This window comes from Natrix helvetica (genome assembly GCF_964273705.1).
Source record: "Natrix helvetica genome assembly, chromosome: 1".
In the NCBI taxonomy this organism is placed as follows: Eukaryota; Metazoa; Chordata; class Lepidosauria; order Squamata; family Natricidae; genus Natrix; species Natrix helvetica.
In genome coordinates, this window is record NC_138548.1 from 188,918,575 (window position 1) to 188,937,978 (window position 19,404).

At 44.6% G+C, this 19,404-nt stretch overlaps 1 protein-coding gene across 1 annotated transcript in view; it reads left to right on the plus strand.

The window, feature by feature from the left end:
* Positions 1-19,404, plus strand: part of ATIC (5-aminoimidazole-4-carboxamide ribonucleotide formyltransferase/IMP cyclohydrolase) — an 82,386-nt gene that overhangs the window by 61,659 nt on the left and 1,323 nt on the right. Inside the window, exons 14-15 of the mRNA XM_081967103.1 lie at positions 5,653-5,835; positions 18,631-18,786. Of these exons, the coding sequence (XP_081823229.1) occupies positions 5,653-5,835; positions 18,631-18,786 (339 nt within the window). The remainder of the gene's footprint in view (positions 1-5,652; positions 5,836-18,630; positions 18,787-19,404) is intronic.

Below are 19,404 nucleotides of genomic sequence, written 5' to 3' on the forward strand. Positions count from 1 at the left end.
GAAACTTCTCCAGTCGCGCCTGAGCTGGTGGAGCGCAGGCAAGCGCCGTCCCATCGCCAGGGAAACAGTGAGTGAGGTGAATCACGTGGTTGCTCAGATCACACGGGCGCAGCCCGGGAAGACATTTCTGAGAAGAGAAACTGTGATCTGAGCAACCACGCGATTCACCTCACTCACTGTTTCCCTGGCGATGGGACGGCGCTTGCCTGCGCTTCACCAGCTCAGGTGCGACTGGAGAAGTTTCCTCAGTGAAGCTCCTGAAAGGGACACAGGCTCAGTGTGCCAGGCTGCCACCGCTCCACTGAAGACATTTCTGAGAAGAGAAACTTCTCCGGTCGCGCCTGAGCTGGTGAAATGCTAGAAGGGGGGGGAGGAGGAGCAGAAAAGACAAAAAGAATGAAAGGGAGAAAGAGGAGGTGGGGGATAGTGGGATCCTTGCTGCTTTCTGAGCTTGGGGGGGGGGGGAGGAGCAGAAAAGACAAAAAGGAGAAAGAAAGGGAGAAAGAGGAGGTGGGGGATAGTGGGATCCTTGCTGCTTTCTGAGCTTGTGGGGGGGAAGGAGCAGAAAAGACAAAAAGGAGAATGAAAGGGAGAAAGAGGAGGTGGGGGATAGTGGGATCCTTGCTGCTTTCTGAGCTGGGGGGGGGGAGGAGCAGAAAAGACAAAAAGGAGAAAGAAAGGGAGAAAGAGGAGGTAGGGGACAGTGGGATCCTTGCTGCTTTCTGAGCTTGGTGGTTTTCTTACAGACATTTCATTACCAAACTAGGTAACATCATCACTGCTAGAAGGGAGTGGGGTTGTGGGGAAAGGAGGAGGAGGAGAAGTCGAAGGACAAAACTGGTGGGCGGTAAGGAAATTTTTCCATCAAGAAAGATCCATTAGTGGGCGGTAGGTAGAAAAAGGTTGACTACCACTGTTGTAGACAATGACACTGAGGATGTGCTGATGTTGCTTTCCTCATGTTGTAATGTCTTAGTATTTGTAATCCACCAAGTATAAGTAATATAATTCAATTGTAATCTAAATGAAGGGGGGGAAATTATAATCCAAATCCGAATCTTATCATTGCTGACTACAAGGGGGGAGTCAGAGAGACAAAGAGGACTAGGTAGTGGCCCTTTAACTTCATTTCATTTGAACTTCTCTGAGGCTGGTGATTGGAGCTGTTTTCTACAAGGGGGGAGTCACAGAGATAAATGTAGGGGCCCTTTAACTCCATTTCATTTGAACTTTCCTGAGGCTGGTGATTGGAGCTGCTATATCTATAAACCAAAATAGTAATAATACATTCTGGATTAGTGCGCTTGAGATTGTGATTTTATTTTATTTCAAAATGACCGGCTTAGTTCAATGTAATAGCTGTTTTGCACCTGTCTTTCACAGTACTCTTTTCAAATTTGGATACTCTCCCCTTTGTAAACAAATTACTAGTCTACATAGACAGATTACCTATCTAGAATCTCTAATCTGTGCTCTCCAAGCAGAAATTAGGTGCCCAATTCGGCCATTCCACTCTATGGAGATGCCACGCTATCAGCCTCCTCTACTGCAAAGATCCTGCAGGAGAAGAGCAGTCTGGACAACCATGGGATCTGGCAGGGTGAGAGCTGTGAACCATAAACACAAAGCTTTTGCTGTGACCTGGCATAACAGATATAGCACCTTAATGGGGACACTAAAGAGACAGGTCAAGGTAGTTGTGATAATGATGACTCAAATAAACAGGGGATTGTGGTCCAAAATGAAGAACTTTCTTCGGAAAGGCAAAATGGGGACCCAGGTATCACACATCAGTCGCACAAGAAGATCAAGGTATGCAAAAAGAGAAGTCACCTTCTGGTTGGTGATTCAATCGTAAAGGATGTAAATTTAGGAAAGGATATGGAGGTTTTAAAAGAGGTCAGGTGTCTGCCAGGTACTACTGCCAGCAGAGACAAGAGGCGTATTCTTAAGATAGTCAAGAATGCAAGTAAGGACTATGACGTTGATGCTATTATACATCTTGACACAAATGATCTGTCCCAAAAAGATGTACTTTCTGTGAATAATGATTTCCAGAGCTTGGGGTATGAACTTAGTAGTATAGGTTGTAGGCTTATCTTTTCAGAGGTTTTACCAGTATATAAGGAACAAAAAGGGAAGGGCCAGTGTGTAGCAGAGTTTGATGTGTGGCTAAAGGAGTGGTATAAAGAGGAAGGCTTTGGTTTTATTAGTCATGATGCCTGCAGCTGGTCCAATGAAAAACTGTGCAAAAGAGATGGTTTGCACCCATCTAAGAAAGGGACTGAGTTACTTGCCATTAAATTCACAGATTTTCTGGATAAACATTTAAACTGAACAGCGGGGACAGAGAATTAATTGATACAGAACATTTCTGTCCCCAGCAATCTAAAACTCATAGGGTTATTAGTGCATGTAACATAGATGTTTGTGCGGGTAAGATTATCACTTCTGCTGCCAAGCAAAACCAAGCATTTAATAGTGAGTGCCATACCATGTGCATGAATCATAGAAGTGGCAAAAAAATTGGGGCAGTCAGGCATAACACAGGTTATGTAGACAGGGTCAATCAAAATGGACTCAAATGTCTATACATAAATGCACAGAGTATGAGGAATAAACAGGGTGAATTAGAAATTCAAGTAAATGAGAGCAGATACGATATAGTTGCCATTACAGAAACTTGGTGGCATGAAACCCACAAATGGAACATACAGCTAGAAGGATTTAAATTATTTAAAAGAAATAGACCAAATAAAAGAAGAGGTGGAGTTGCACTATATATAAGAAATAACTATATCTCTACAGAAATAGAGCACAACAATGATGATAACTATCTTGAATGCATTTGGGTCAATATTAAAAGTTGGGGGGGAAATGACATTGCCATAGGTCTATACTACAGGCCACCCAACCAAGCCGAGGAAGTAGATGAACTTACTGCTAGTCAGCTAACTAAAGTATGTAGGAAGCACACCACAATAGTAATGGGGGATTTTAACTACCCTGACATCAACTGGGAAACAAACTGCACCAAGTGGAAGATCCAACAGGTTCCTAATGAACCTAGCAAATAACTTTGTTTCCCAAAAAGTAGAGAAGGGAACAAGAGGATCGGCCATATTAGACTTAATTCTCACTAACTGAGAGGAAATTATAGAAGGTATTGAAGCCATAGGAACTCTGGGGGCAAGTGACCATGCAATATTGGAATTCAACATTATGCAAACACAAGTAATAGAACAAAGTCAAACTAGAGTCTTGGACTTTAAGAGAGCTAATTTCAATAAACTTAGAGTTTAGGAAGAATTCCATGGATGAGAATCCTCAAGGGGAAAACAACTCAAGAAGCTTGGGAAATTTTGAAAAATGAGGTTACAAAAGTCCAGTCTAGCACAATACCAATGAAGAAGAAAAATAACAGCTCCCAAAAGAAACCAGCATGGCTGCATAAAGAACTGTCTGATAAATTGAAAGACAAAAAAGATAAGTATAAAAAGTGGAAAGACATAACTAAGGCAGAATATCAGCAAATAGCCCGAGCCTGTAAAGATGAAGTAAGGAAAGCTAAGGCTCATAATAAAGAAAGGCTTGCCACAAAAGTAAAAAACAACAAAAAAAGCTTCTTCCAACATGTTAAAAACAAGAAAAGAGTTGAGGAAACAATTGGTCCATTGCTGGGAGAAAGTGGCAAGAAGGTGACAAGCAACAGGGAGAAAGCAGAACTATTTAACTCATTTTTTGCATCTGTCTTTACACAAAGGGATAAAACAGTCCAACCTATCAAAAGCAGCACCACAAAAATCAGATTAGGAACACAAATTGAAATAGGGAAGAAAATGGTAGGTGAGTACCTGTCTACCCTAGACGAGTTCAAATCACCAGGACTGGACAGATTACACCCCAGGGTTCTGAAGAAACTGGTGGATGAGATCTCAGAACCACTGAACTATATCTTTCAGAGATCCTGGAGCACTGGGGAACTGCCAGAGAACTGGAAAAGAGCTGATGTGGTTCTCATCTTCAAAAAAAGGGAAAAAATAGATCCTGGAAACTATAGATCTATCAGCCTGACCTCAATACCAGGAAAGATTCTGGAAAAGATAATCAAGCAAAGAATTAGCGAACACCTAGACATAAACAAAGTAATAGCCAATAGCCAACATGGATTTGTCAAAAACAGATCATGCCAAACTAATCTTATTGCATTCTTTGATAAAGTGACAAAATTAGTGGACCAGAGGAATGCCGTCGATATAGTTTACTTGGACTTCAGTAAGGCATTTGATAAGGTAGACCATAACCTACTACTAGATAAAGTAGAAGAATGTGGGTTGGACAGCATCACCACCAGATGGATTCGTAACTGGCTGACCAACCGCACTCAATGTGTAGTCCTCAATGGAACTACATCTACATGGAGGGAAGTATGCAGTGAAGTACCCCAAGGCTCTGTTTTAGGCCTAGTACCTAAATGTGGGAATAAATGGGGAACTCATCAAATTTGCAGATGACACCAAGCTGGTAGGAATAGCCAACACTCCAGAAGACAGGCTTAAGATACAGAAGGATCTTGACAAACTTGAACATTGGGCACTATCTAATAAAATGAAATTCAATGGTGAAAAGAGTAAGGTTCTACATTTAGGCAAGAAAAATGAAACACACAGGTACAATATAGGTGGTAGTGGACAACCATTTAAATATGAGCCAGCAGTGTGCAGCAGCTGCCAAAAAAGTCAGTGATTATTGCATTTGAAAATAGAACAGGGTTTTGAATCTGCAAACATATTTTACGGGTCTAAATGGAGCCAAATGCAAAATGTTTGTGAATCACTTACATTGTGATATCACTATTGCCACCTTTCCTGATTATAATCAGGAACTTTCATATGAGCCAGCAGTATGCAGAAGCTGCCAAAAAAGCCAACACAGTTCTAGGCTGCATAAACAAAGGGATAGAATCAAGATCACATGAAATGTTAATACCACTTTATGATGCCTTGGTAAGGCCACACTTGAAAAACTGCATCCTGTTTTGGTCGCCACAATGTAAAAAAGATGATGAGATTCTAGAAAGTGCAGAGAAGAGCAACAAAGATGATAAGGGGACTGGAGACTAAAACATGAAGAACAGTTGCAGGAACTGAGTATGTCTAGTTTAATGAAAAGAAGGACTAGGGGAGACATAATAGCAGTGTTCCAATATCTCAGGGGTTGCCACAAAGAAGAGGGAGTCAAACTATTCTCCAAGGCACCTGAGGGTAGAACAAGAAGCAATGGGTGGAAAGTAATCAAGGAGAGGAGCAACTTAGAACTGAGAAGAAATTTCCTGATAGTTAGAACAATTAATCAGTGGAACAGCTTGCCTCCAGAAGTTGTGAATGCCCTAACACTGGAAGTCTTTAAGAAGATGTTGGATAGCCATTTGTCTGAAACAGTATAGGGTTTCCTGCCTAGGCAGGGGGGGTTGGACTAGAAGACCTCCAAGGTCCCTTCCAACTCTGCTATTGTAAAATTGTAATCAATTTGTATAGGAAGGAAAAATAAATGAATATGACTCTACTGTCATGGCATTTATTGATACATAATGAATAAGCATATGCAAAGATTTTCATATGTCTTTTAATTATTTTGTTCCATGTGTTTTAGGTGATTGGAATTGGGGCAGGGCAGCAATCCCGTATCCACTGTACCCGCCTGGCTGGAGACAAGGCAAATTTCTGGTGGCTCAGACATCACCCACGAGTGCTTTCCATGAAGTTCAAAACTGGAGTAAAAAGAGCAGAGATTTCCAATGCTATTGATCAATATGTTACTGGAACCATTGGTGAGGTAAAGCAATCAATAGAAACAACTCTAAAATCATACGTGGACTTCAACTTCAACTCCCAGAATTTTCCAGCCAGAATCGTGAGAAGCTCAGCTTCAATTCTGGGAGTTGAAGACTACTCATCAAAGTTGCCAAATTTAAAAAACACTGATGCATATCATTACCATTTGTTCCTAATTATCATTGCCATTTGTTCCTAACAAAAGTTTTGACCATTGAAATTTGTTTTCTTTTTTTCAAAAATATGTTATGCGTATCCAAAACAAGCTTAGGGATCCATTATCCCTAATGGTTGTGCTAGATTAGGATCAAATGGGAATGAGTACTTTTGAAGTTAGTGTGTTTTTTCAAAGGTTTAGAACACTATTGGATATTACTTTTTTCTACACTGGGGGAGAGTCTACAAGGTCTCCCTCAAGACCATTATTTTGGGCTGGTTCTGGTCCTTCATAGCAGCTAAATTCCAGAAGTGATGGGTAACTGGTAATTTTTGTCATATCTTCCTGGAAAACTTTATTCATGTTTCTGTTTATTTAACATAACTTTGGAAGGATTACTATAAGAGAATAATATTGGGAGTACCAGTTTCATAGCTTTTCTATATCAGTCCATAAAGGCTGTTGATGTTGCTAATTACTGAGATTTTATCTGGACTGCAAAAAAATGTGTCTGCCTTTTAAAAATGATGATTGAGAACATGCTAAATATGGGTAATCCTCGAGGTACAATTGTAATGAAGGCTACCCATTATGGTCATAATGTTAACTCAATCACATTAAATAAACAAACACCAACCCTCCCCAATTCATATGTTATATCGAATGATGGGTACTTACCATATTTTTTGGAGTATAAGACGCACCTTTTTCCCTCAGAAAAGGGTGAAAATCTGAGTGTGTCTTATACACTGAATACAGTATTTTTGACCTCCCGAAACCCCGCCCCAGGAGCATTCTATAAGCGTCCTAAAAGTTATGCATGCCCCCTTTTTTTTTTTTACAGAAAACAGGCCTGTTTTTGCAAAAAATGGGCTGCTTTTTGTTTGTTTTTGCCCTCCCAGACCCCAGTAGCACTTTACAAGCCCGCCTAAAGGCTATGCATGCCCCCTTTTTTGACAAAAAACGGCCCTTTTTTTGCAATAATCGGGCCTTTTTTGGGAGGTCTGCAGAGTGCAAAAACGTTTTTTTAAAATTTGCCTCTTCAAAATCTTGGTGCATTTTATACTCCAAAAAATACGGTAAGTGCACATGGGGTTCCTCGGGTAGCAAAGACCATGGCCTGCAACATCACATGGTCGCTTCCCACCCCATGGGGTCTCCACTGCTGCTTGTGCCTTCTCCACACCAACCGCCTATTTAGCAATCACTTGCCTTTTGAAGTTCTCCAAAGCTCAAGCAGACTGGGCCATGCAGATGTTGCCAGAGCTGTTTTTCCCCTAACACTTGGGTTCTTACACGCACTCATTTTTGAACACAGATGGAATAGTCTGTAAGAAGATCTATCACATCCCTGTAAGCCATCTTTGGTTCCAGCCTGGGCAGTGCCACAGGCACCTTCTATGTCCTGCTGGGTAACTGATTTAAATGAGTCGCTTTGGGATTGCAGCCCAAAAGCTAGTTTAAACTGAAGGAGGCGGGACGTGGGCAGTTGGACAGCCAGCCAGAATGGGATGGGAAGAATCAAGTCCCTTGTTGTTGCAGGGATGGCCAAACCCCTCACAGCAAGCCAGGTCTCAGCAGCCACCAAGCCATACCTGGATCCCTGTACTGCCTTCGTTTGCTCATCTCTGATGTCTTGGATGCTGGACCCTGGGCAGCACTCCCTGGCAGCAGTGGGAGGGCATCCCCATAACTGTCCGCATTCCCATGAGAGCCCCCTCACTCAGGGAGACACCTGCATCTGCAGACACTTCTCCTATGTGCTGCTTGGAGAATCGAAACATGGGTTAAATTCAGCCTATTAGCCTCGAGACTGAGTTGAAAAAATCTTTTGTCCTCCAGAAGCCAGTTTTTTAACTCAGTCTAGCCGAAACGAGATGCATTCAAGATTTCTCCAATTCAATCTTTTCTAAATTGGTATTTGAAGCATCTAGAACTACAGTTAACCTGGATTCTCCACAGTATTACAGGTCATATGTTATTGAAGGATCAGAGGCTGTTTTACAGGTCTGCCGCCTAGCCGCGGGTGAGTGCGCTGGTTTTTCCCGGCCCGCCAGAAAAAATCACCACCACCACCTTTCGTTCCATCAGTCTAGGCTTATAGTGGAGCTTCTAAGGATCATGAGTGTTGCGGAGCTCAAGTGGCTGGAGCTTTTGCCCGATCATTGGGCTAGCCTCCGTTGGTGGTAGGGAGGTAGTCGCTGGTGCTGGGAGAGATCATCGGGCTAGCCTCCGTTGGTGGTAGAGAGGTGGTCGCTGGTGCTGAGACAGCTGGTTTGCCGCTTCCACGCAATGATTCCCCTTGTTTTTCAAATGGTTTTACGCCTGCGGTTTGAATTGTGTACCTGTCATTTCACACCTAATTGTCTCCAATGCAACCATTGCCTTTGGCGCCGAGAGAGCTGCTCCACTGCGCATGTGCTGGGTTTTTTTGCTCGTTTTTTTCGGTGGAGATTGCTCGGTGGTGCAGTTCTCCGTAGGTAATGGGGAAGCATCCAGGATTGAATTATTCTCACATCCAATCTGTCCTGACACTGAGTTAATTTTGAAGCCACACCTCTCTGTTTCCTATGCATAGCTCCACTTTCAACTCAGTCTGGCCCAAGTGAGACATACTTTTTGTGGTTCCCAGATTGGATTTGAGAACAAAAAAAATCCTGAACTCTTCCCTTTCCCTCCTTTCCTTTGCTGGCTTTCCTGTTACTGGCTGTTCATCTAGCCATAGGATTCAGTGGGGGTCAAAGGCACCAGCAGGTGCTAGCTTTGGCTGCGGCTGGCCATATGGTGCCTATTGAGCCGCTGGACTCAGTGCCTCTCTGAGACATCGGCAGCTGCACCGGCGGTCTTTAAACTTGCTGGGGGGGTGCAGAGCTCCCATGGAACGGGGGATGGCTCCTGAGCGAGGCAGCAGGTCTGCAGGCGAGTGGGGACCTGCTGCGAAGCCACGCGGCATCCCAGAGTTGCGGCAGCTCAATCTGAGTTCGTCGGAGGCAGGAAAAACTCTTGTGAGACTCTCTGAGACTTCGGTGGCTGCAAAACGCTTCCTGGGAAGCTCAAACAAAGCCGGAGGTTTGGCTAGAAGCCGAAAGGAGAGGTCACTATCACGGAGGAAGCTGGACGCCATTTTGGGCGCCATGTGAATACCGTGTAGCTGAGGAGGTGGAAGGATTCAAGATGGTGGACGCTGCAGATCGTCCAGAGGAGGCCCCTTCCCCATCGAGCACCAGGGCTGGGCCCACAGCCTTTTCTAGAGCTAGGAAGGCAACCTCAAAGTGCTCCTCCAGGAAAAGCAGGAGCAAGTCCTTAGGGAAGAAGGGGGAGAGGGCTGAGCAGTCCCAAATGGCTAGGATTAGCCCTTCACCGAGATCTCGATCTCCCCCTGATATTTTACCAGTGGCTGGTCCCTCTTGGAGGTCCCCTGGGCACAGTGCAGGGGAGGAGGAATCTTTGTCTCTCCTTCTCTTTCCCCTGGAGATTCAGTGCAGGGGACGGGGGTCCTTTTGCTCATGGGGTTCATGCTAGGCCTAGGCTGGCCCTACAGGCCCCTATTCCTGAGGGTTCTTCAACCAGTAGTTTTCCACTTCTGCCCCAGTTCCAGAATGTTATAAGCAGCTCATAGCGCATGCTATATCCTAAGGTATAGCTACGGGGTTGCAGCAGAGACCACAAGCCAAGTATAGACCAACCCCGTTCTCAAGCATTAGCCAGGATAGGCCAGCCTCCCTCTCCTTGGCCAGTGAGGGCTCGGTGGGGGATGAAGGGCCTCAGATTAATTTAGATTTGTCTTGATGAGAAGGAGGAAGAGGCCCCAGACCCACCTGCAGCTTCAGGTCTCTTTTCCCCTCAGGTGTTTAGATCCCTTTTGCGCAAGGCTAAAGCCACTGCTGATTTGGAGGAGATATCTCCTGCCCCAGTCACACACACACCTTCCCCCAAAGAAATGGAAAGGGGGACCCTTCTTCTAAGCCTCAGGCCCCTAAGGAGGAAATTCCAGCTCCTTAACTTTTTCTGGATATGCTAAAAAAACCAATGGGAAAAACCGGGGGCATGAATGAAAGGAGGTTTTATAATTTGGAACCGGGATTCTCCCAGGCATTACAATTGCCTCCTGTTGATTACTCTGGCATCTTCCTCTTCCCTGGTCTCGGGATATACCTGATAACCTCAAGGCTGAGGCTGTATCCTGGGCCATTAAGGCAGCGACTTCAGTTTCATTCTTTAATCGAACCACATTGCTGTGGCTGCACCAGATGCAACAACATCTCCTCCTAGATGATCATAGGTTGCAGCAAGACGTGAACAAGATCATGGCTGCTACCCAGTTTTCCTCAGATGCCACTCTTCAGGCAGTAAAATATGCGTCCAGAGCCTTGGCAATGTCTGTGACCTCCAGGAGACTTTTATGACTTCACAGTTGACAAGTGGACACCAAATCCAAATAAGGTGGCAGCTCCTTATGCGGGGACCCATTTTTTAAGGGCCCACTGGAATTTATTCTTGTCGAAGACAAGAATAAGAAGGTCTTACCCACGGCAGTCAAGCGGTCAGAACCGTGGCCTGCTCCGTATTACTGTAAACCTTCCTTTCACCAGCAAGACCAGGAGGTCCAGCAAGCCAGGTATTTCCCTCCATGTGGCGATAGGCAATCAGATAGGTCATATCATTGAGGCAGGTCCTGATACCAACCCCAGAACAAGAGGCCCTTTCAGCGGGGAGGCGGTCGCCCCTTCCGCAGATGAAAGTAATTCAGAATCGATTCCTCCAATTGGTAGCCACCCTCTCCTTATTCGCGGACTAATGGGATTCCAACACCACCAACCAGTGGGTTCTCGACACCGTCAGATTTGGCCTCCTTCTACAACTTCTCTCCCACCCCCCGAACAGGTTTCGGATTTTCTCTTCTTCAAGAAATCCCATTAAGCGAAAACTCATGAGGGTGGCCATTCAACATCTTCTGGAGATTCAGGCTGTTGAACTGGTTCTTAAGGACCAGGAGGGCCTGGGGTTTTACTCCAATTTGTTCGTGGTTACCAAAAGTTCAGGGTGGGTGGGGGTGGAGAGCAATTTTAGATCTTAAAACTATTACATTTTCACATTGTTTATAGACGGTTTAAGATGGACTCCTTGAATACCATCTTGGCAGGGATTAGGCTTGGGGACTTTATGGCATCTGTGGACCTGACTGAGGCCTACCTCCATAGCCTGATATTTCCTGAGCATAGAAGGTTTCTGAGGTTTTCCTATAGGGGGGTCCACTACCAGTACAAGGCACTTCCCTTTGGCCTCGCCTCAGCCCCTTGGGCCTTTACCAAGATCCTGGCCATGTTGGCCTTTGTTCAGTTCCTGTTAGGATTCAATGTTATTTAGATCACATTTTAGTTCAGGCGTTATCCCTCCAACAGGCAAGGTCTCATCTGGCCATGACCATTTGGACCTTGCAGGTGCACAGGTTCTCCGTGAATTTTGCTAAGAGCAATCCGATTCCTTCCACTAGGCTGTAGCATCTTGCCGTGATTATAGTTGCTTCTCAGGGTAAGGTTTACCTTTCCCCGGAGCATAAGGAAAGCATTGCCCAGTTAGTTAGGCAGGTCCGTAGGGAGCGGTCTGTTGCTGTCCTCCTTCTGTCCAAGCTGCTGGTGAAAATGATTTCCTGCATCACCATAGTGCCTCCATGCTAGGACACTGCATTGGCTGCTTCTGTTACATCAACACAACGGCACTAGCCACGCGTCCTTCAAGTTAGGATGCCGAACCAGGTTCACTTGTCCCTGCGGTGGTTGCTGTCTCTGGCTCTTCAGAAGGGATCAGTCTTCAGGGATCCAGCTCATCTCACACTGACGACAGATGCAAGTCTCTTTGACTGGGGAATGGTGCTGGACTCGCAGTTGGCGCAAGGTAAGTGGTCCCCGACAAACTTAAAGCACAATATAAACTGGCTAGATCTGAGAGAGGTCCATCTGGCGCTCAAACACTTTGCAAGTGGCAAGCTGACATGTGTTGACACTGACGGACAGCGTTGCAGCCAAGACCCACATCAACAAGCAGGGGGCACCCACTCGGTGTTGCTGTGGCAAGAGGCGCTCAGACTGGGGACCTGGGCAGAATGTCATCTTCTGTTGCTGACGGCAGAACACATCTCTGGTGTGGACAACGAGCAGGCGGACTGGCTCAGCAGGGCCACCATCGACCATAGGGAATGGCAGTTTCAGGCCCAGCTGTTTCGCCAGATCTGTCGGAGGTTTGGTCAGCCGCTGATGGATCTCTTGCATCACCGAACAACGCCCAACTTCCCTGATTCATCTCCCGGTTCTCAGCTCGAGAGGCAGAGGATTTGGATGCACTATGCTGCCAGTGGCCAGAGGGTCTCCTGTACGCCTTTCCCCCCCCCTTCCTCTCATTCCCGGGGTGCTGAGGTGGGTGGTCACAGAGAGAGCGGATATGATTATAGTAGTACCCTTCTGGCCTCGCAGACCATGGTTTGTGGATCTACTAGATCTCTCCATAGCGTCCAGAGGAGGAGGTTGTCCTGTGCCAGGGGCGTCTGTTCCATCTGGAGCCACAGTGGCTCCAGTTGACCGTCTGGCACTTGAGCGGAAACATCTAAGGGCGGCCAAATTCTCCGATAGGGTGATAAAAAACAATTGTGGCCTCATGTAGACAGTTGACCACGTGCATATATAATGCCACGTGGGCCACATTTGTGACCTGGTGCAGCGGGCGCATGTGACTCCTATTGGAGCGTCGATCCTCAGGTCTTAAGAGTTCCTACAGGATGGATTGGAGAAAGGCCTTTGTCACAATACCATCCGTAGACAGGCACTATCTACAGTGCTCGGGGGTGAGGGATATATATCCCTTGCTCAGCATCCAGTGATCAAGCAGTTCCTTAAGGGGGCTGCTAATCCCTGACCACTGGTTGTCCACATGTTTCCCACGTGAGACTTACCACTGGTGCTCCAGGACCTTACTGAGAGACTTTTCAAGCCAATGAAGACAGTCAGTACTCAGTACCTCACTCTCAAGGTGGTTTTTGTATCTCGGAATTGAGTGCTTTATTGTCTAGGGAGGATCTCTGCATGCTCCACACAAATTGTGTGGTGCTTCACTTGGACTCTTCATTTCTGCCTAAAGTTAATACATCTTTTCACAGGACTCAAAGAGGTAGTGCTGCTGGACTTTTGCCCGGCTCTTTCCAGAACCAGAGAGCAGTCGTGGCATAGGCTGGATGTTCACTGGGCATTGCACATTTACCTTAGGCATACCGCTTCTTTCCGATGAACGGAAGCAGTGTTCATTTCCTTTCGTCCATCTTCCTTTGGGGCTATAGTCACCCCTTCCACCATTAGGCATTGGATTAGGTCAACTATCTCCATCACATATCAGGCAAGGGGTGTTCAGGTTCCGGCTGGCATAACTGCCAACTCAACAAGGACTGCAGCAACCTCGGTGGCTTGGTGTTCACAGGCTCCATTTGAAGACATCTGTTGTGTTGCTGCCTGGGCTTCGCCCATGCCATTCATCAAACACTACCGCCTTGATGCCTATGCTTCAGCAGAGGGTTTTGCAGAGGGTTTTGGAAGCCCAGGCTGCTCATGCTTCTTAGTTCCCTCCTTTGGTGGGTAGCTTTGGCATCTCCCAGTCCTGGATGCTTCCCCATTTCCTATGGAGAATGACAATTGGTCTTACCTGAACTGTATTCTTGTAAGATGGGAAAGCGCCCAGGTCCAACCCTTAGATTGTTTCTGCATGGCTTAGGGGTAGTATGTATGGCTGGGGAGATGGGTGCCTTTCCCTTCTGCCTTGTTTACAGTTGTTTTCCATTAACTCAGTCTAAGGGCAGATTGGATGTGAGAATAACCCAATCCTGGACGCTTCCCCATCCTACAAGAATACAGTTCAGGTAAGATCAGCTGTCATTTTCTTCAGCTCGTCTGCCTTCAGTCTCCTTCAGTGTTTGGTGCTTATCACTAATTCATTGTGGTCAGGTTGCAGCTGCCCCACTGCCTTTTACCGCGGCGCTTTCCAGCAGCGACCGTTGAAGTTCGTGTGGCGTCTTGCCTCCCGGTCCAGCAATTTTTGAGCATTGCAAGATGGCGGATTGTTCTATTCAGGCAGCAGCGGTGCAGCACAGTCATCTCCCAGCTAAGCACTGTCTACTGAGGCCTCCAGTTCCAGACCTGGCAGGGTTGAGGCAAGGGCCCTTTCCACCAGGGCTAAAGCCAGCAGATTCAGCAGATCTAACACCTGTTCCACGACAGTGTCAGCTGCTAAAGGCGCCGAACAGAGGCAGAGGACCTTGCCACCACAGGTCTCCAGGGCCATAGAAGGGGCAATAAATCCTAGTCCCCTCTTCCCTGGTAGCCAAAAGAGGGTGCCCGGGATCACGTGCTATTTCTCCCCCTATGCTAGAAACCAACAGGTCTTATCACCAGATAATTCCTGGGGCCTAGAGTTTTCTGGGGCTGATGTTGGTCTAGGGCCTGATCGTGAGACATTGTGCCCCTGAGGCTACTGCAGCAGGGCTCCGATCAGAGGAAGGTCAGGGCCTGGTCCTCCCCAAGGAGATTAAGGACCTAATTTCCACTGCCATTTCTCTGGGAGTAGATTCTGAGATCAAATGCAGGGGGCAATCACTCCATCCATTGAACACTTCTACGGCTCTAACGGATCCAGCTGGGGATCCACCTTCACTGCAACGTTCCCTGCACAGTGAGGCCTCGCTGTTGGGAGATGAGGAGTTGGGTGAGCAGGAGCTGTTGGAGGATGAGGGTTTGACCCCCGACAGACCTGCATTCTCGGGACTGTCGCACGGCCTTATTTAAATCCCTTTTCTATAAGGCCAAGGCCACTGCGAACATAGGAACATCAGAAGTCCCAGCCGAGGCTGCCCTAGGCTTGGACACCACTGACGTCTTTCTTCTGAATTAGTCCCTGAGCAGGAGTCACTCCTCCCCAAAACTCTTTTTGGATGTAATGCAAAGGCAGTGGAACCAGCCAGGCTCCATTTCTCCTCCCAGTAACACTGATAGGAAGCTTTATAGTTCGGGGCAAGAGTTAGAAGGTCTGCTCCAGATCCCTTCTGTGGACACTCCGGATATCACTCTATTTTTTTTAAATAAAGTTTTTTATTTTTTGTTCTCTATATACAATTATAGGTATACATTCACATAATTATTATTCTTTTTTTATATTCATAATTCTTATACATTTGTCATTCCATTTATAGAATTGTAATATTCCATTTGGGTTGTTTTATTTACCATCCCTCGCCTATTTTGACACCACCTTCTTCTCCCTTTCTTTTCTCCCTCCCTCCCTTTTCTACTTCCTTCCTTCCTCCTTTCCCTTCTTTCATCCCTTCCCTCTCCCCTCCTACTATCTTCCCCTTCCCCTTCCTACCCTCTCTCCTTCTCCCTTCCATCTTCCTCTCCTCCTCTCTATCTTCCTTCCGTCCTCTTCCTCTCACCTCCACTCCTCTCTTCCTTTCTCTCCCTCCCTCCCTTCTCTACTTTCTTCTTTCCTCCTCTCCTTTCCCTTCCTTTTTCCCTTACCTCTCCCCTACTTCTCTCTACCCCTTCCCCTTCCTACCCTCTCTCCTTCTCCCTTCCATCTTATTTTCCTCACCTTCTCTCTTCCTTCCCTCCTTCTCCTCTCATTTCCTTTCTTCCTTTCTTTTTCTATTGCTGGAGGTGTCTCTTCCAGCTCTTAATTTCTGTTTTCTTAGGGTGGTATTTCCGCAAACCCAAAAATCTTTGTATATCATTTCTTGTTCCTTTTACTTCTCTCTCTCTCTCTCTCTCTCTCTCTCTCTCTCTCTCTCTCTCTCTCTCTCTCTCTTTTAAAGAATATTTTTCTTTTTTGGTCAAAGACAGACAACACATAACACATAGAACCTTCTTCAATCACGTACAGCATGTCGTTTGGTTGCAAAGTTTTTGTGCATCACTTCCATAGTCATCACTTTCAAATGTATGTAAGATCACAAATTATCAATCTAGTATATATGTATACATTATTATCATTATACATCATTTATTTGACTATCATTCCTTCATTTTGAACAAAATATTCAAGGTATTGGCTTCATTTATATTATAAAATAAATCCTATACCTTGTAAAATTGTTCATCATCTTGTTCTCAAATTTCAAATGTCAATTTACTCATTTCAAACAAATTCTCATATAATAAATCCAGTATATTATATAAAAATAGTGGATTCCTGATGACAGGATAGCCCTCAGCCAAGGGGCTCTTCTCCATCCAGAGCTCCAATGGTTGCATTTAGCCCTTTGGCACTTGAAAGGGACATCTTGAAATGGGCTAATTTCTCCATAAAGGTTATTCAGACAATTCAGGCGGCCAGGCGCCCTTCTACCACCACAATATACAAGGCTACGTGGATGGTGCCGCAGACAGCTAATAGAACCACAGTTGGCTTCAGTTCCGCAGGTTCTCGATTTTCTTCAGGCCGGTTTGGACAGAGGACTAGCATCTTCTGCTTTATGGAGGCGGAAGAGATCTGCAGAGCAGCAATGTGGTCCTCCCTGTCGCCCTTCATCAAACATTATAAGGTGGACAAGTTTGCCTCATCCGAGGCGTCCTTTGAGCGATGTGTACTGCAAAGAGTTCGCTCGGACTCCAGGACCTTAGATCAGGACTTTTCCCGCCCATGTGACTCTTAGGTTGGGTATATTCCATACTTGGATTCTCCAAGCAGCGCACAGGAGAAAGTCCATTGGCTTACCTGAACGGCTGTTCTCTGTGAGCTGTGAAAGAATCCAATCCCGCCCTGTGTCCGGGTTTATGGGCGAATCTATCTTTGACACCTACTTACCGTCATATTGAACATCATCTTACAGCTGTGCCTCGTTAAAAAACTGGCTTCCAGAGGACAAGAGATGCGTGGCCAAGACTTTTTCAACTCCGTCTTGAGGCTAATAGGCTGAATTTAACCCATGCTTGGATTCTCCCACAGCGCGCAGAGAACAGCAGTTCAGGTAAACCCAGACCCAGTGCTTGTGGAGACCCAGCCGGGCAAGATGAGGGCGGGGGGGGGGGGAATAGACAGGGACCATGTCGTAGCATCTCTGTGGTCATTTGTAAGGGCAACATACATAACTTTGGGACCAGAAAGCACTTTTGGCAAGGATGTTGTAACTTTGAACCATCACTAGATGAACTGTCATAACTCGAGAACTATCAGTAGCAATTATTTAAACTAGTTATATGTTTGAGAAGGAAACCCTTTTGTAGAGCCACCACTAAGGATTGAAGACAAAAACATTCTGACCGGATTAGCCTTAGACCAATAAAGATGCCTATGTATGTGAAATCTAACTTGACTATAGTAGATGCAAATTATTGTAAGACACATATTTGTGGAACTCTTTTGAAAAATATTTGGAAACTCACGGATATTCCAAAGGTTTTTGATCAACATTATTTTTTGCACCAATATTTTGTGATTTCCCCATTAGTACCTACTACCATACGCCTCCCTTTCTTACTAGCACTGTTCTTGGGGGCCAGGTGCAGAGTCCTCAAGAATATTCTGCTTCATGCAATATACATGAGGCCTCAGGGTTTCCAAATATATTCTCCTCCAAAGAAGGCATAGGGGTACCTGCCATGGCTTATGGAATAACAATTCATTCTTTTTTTTAAAGTTTTTTATTTTATATAATAATTCAATTTTTAATTAAACTGTGTTGTCTGGGTACAAATAGTTTTAGGAGATAGTAATCAAAATATTTACAACAGTATTCATTACATTAGTATTGATTCTATATTAATAATAATAATAACAACAATAATAATAATTAATAATAATGTTTACTTATCCATTTTAACATACCTCCCTTATATCATTGATTCTTTCCTTATATTTCCCTCTTTTTAACTCCTGTTTTTATCAGCTAACCCTTGATAAAATAAATCCCAGATCAAAAAGTATTCAGTTTCTTTCTTTTCCTTAATTGTAAGTGTTAGCCTGTCCATTTCTGAATATTCTAATATTTTTAAATCATATTTTCATCTGTAGGGATCTCTTTACTTTTCCACTGTTGTGCAAATACAATTCTAGCTGCAGTCAATTCATTCTGAAGGACTCCACAGAGTGCTCCACCAGAAAGAGCCATGTCTTCTTTTTTAGGAATACAGTGGCACATCTGATAACCAAATATGACAGCTTGACTCCCTACTTAATATATTTCATTGTAGAACTGATAGTAACAGGACTGTTAATCTATTTGAGCATTCTTTACCAGAAAAGTTTATGTTGATAGAGAGAACACTAAAGCACAGTAAATGCTATTGTTTCTGCAGATATGATTATAAGGCAACCAAATGTTCTTTATCTGAAAAATAAGTCACATTAAATGAAATTGATAAAACAAGTCAACCAATGTTCTTGAAGCAATTGGAAGCTCATGAAAGTTAAAAAAAAACTTACGACATTTGGCTTAAAATAATCATACATTCCAACCATAAAAACTGATGCTGCAGCTCTTAGAACAGCCCTGTTTCAAATTATGGGACTAAGAAAAAGGAGGATAAAACAAATTGCCACTGTATTTGCCATGTTTACATGAATGAGATTTCCTCCATTTAGCAGATGATTAAAAATACATTTTTACAGGGTGAAGATTTTGCAAAGTGGAAGGCACAATTTGAGGAAGTCCCCAGTTTGCTTACTGAAGGAGAAAAAAAAGCCTGGATTGGAAAATTAAATGGTGTCTCACTAAGCTCTGATGCATTTTTCCCTTTTAGGGATAATGTAGATAGAGCAAATCAGGTAAGATCTTTTGTTAAAATCACATAATAAAAGATGTTCTTGTTTAATCTGCTACCCATACTCTAATGGAAATGTTTGGCTCTTTGAAACCCACTTAAAACAGCAAACAAGCTAGATTACCACACACTGGGGGTGATTGTGGACTAGTGTTAATTAGAGAATGATCAGTAACATGTATCTCAGGCTGATATCTACATTGCTTCCTGCAATTCCAAATCAGGTTCCCTTAGTAGTCTCTCTTTTCACAATTTAGCACTAATACAAAATGCAAGTTTCATTTCATCTTCTGAATTTCCAAATTCACAGTTCCTTGGTTAAGGAACTTAAGACTTAAGACATCTAACTTAAGACATTAGTGAAGTTTTTTTTAAAAAAACAACCATGTTACCAACTTGGACTACCCCTTTCAAAGGAGATGAAAGAAAAGCTCATTTCTGTCCTCCCCAGCCCCCAAGAGAACTTTGCAAGTATCCCAAACCCTCCACATGTCCATTTTTGCAAAGCAGGTGGGGTTTCGGTAGGCCAAAAAATGCTGTATTCAGTATGTAAGACGCGCCCAGATTTTCACTCTCTTTTGGCGGGGGGGAGGCGCGTCTTATTACAGAATCAGCATATTGT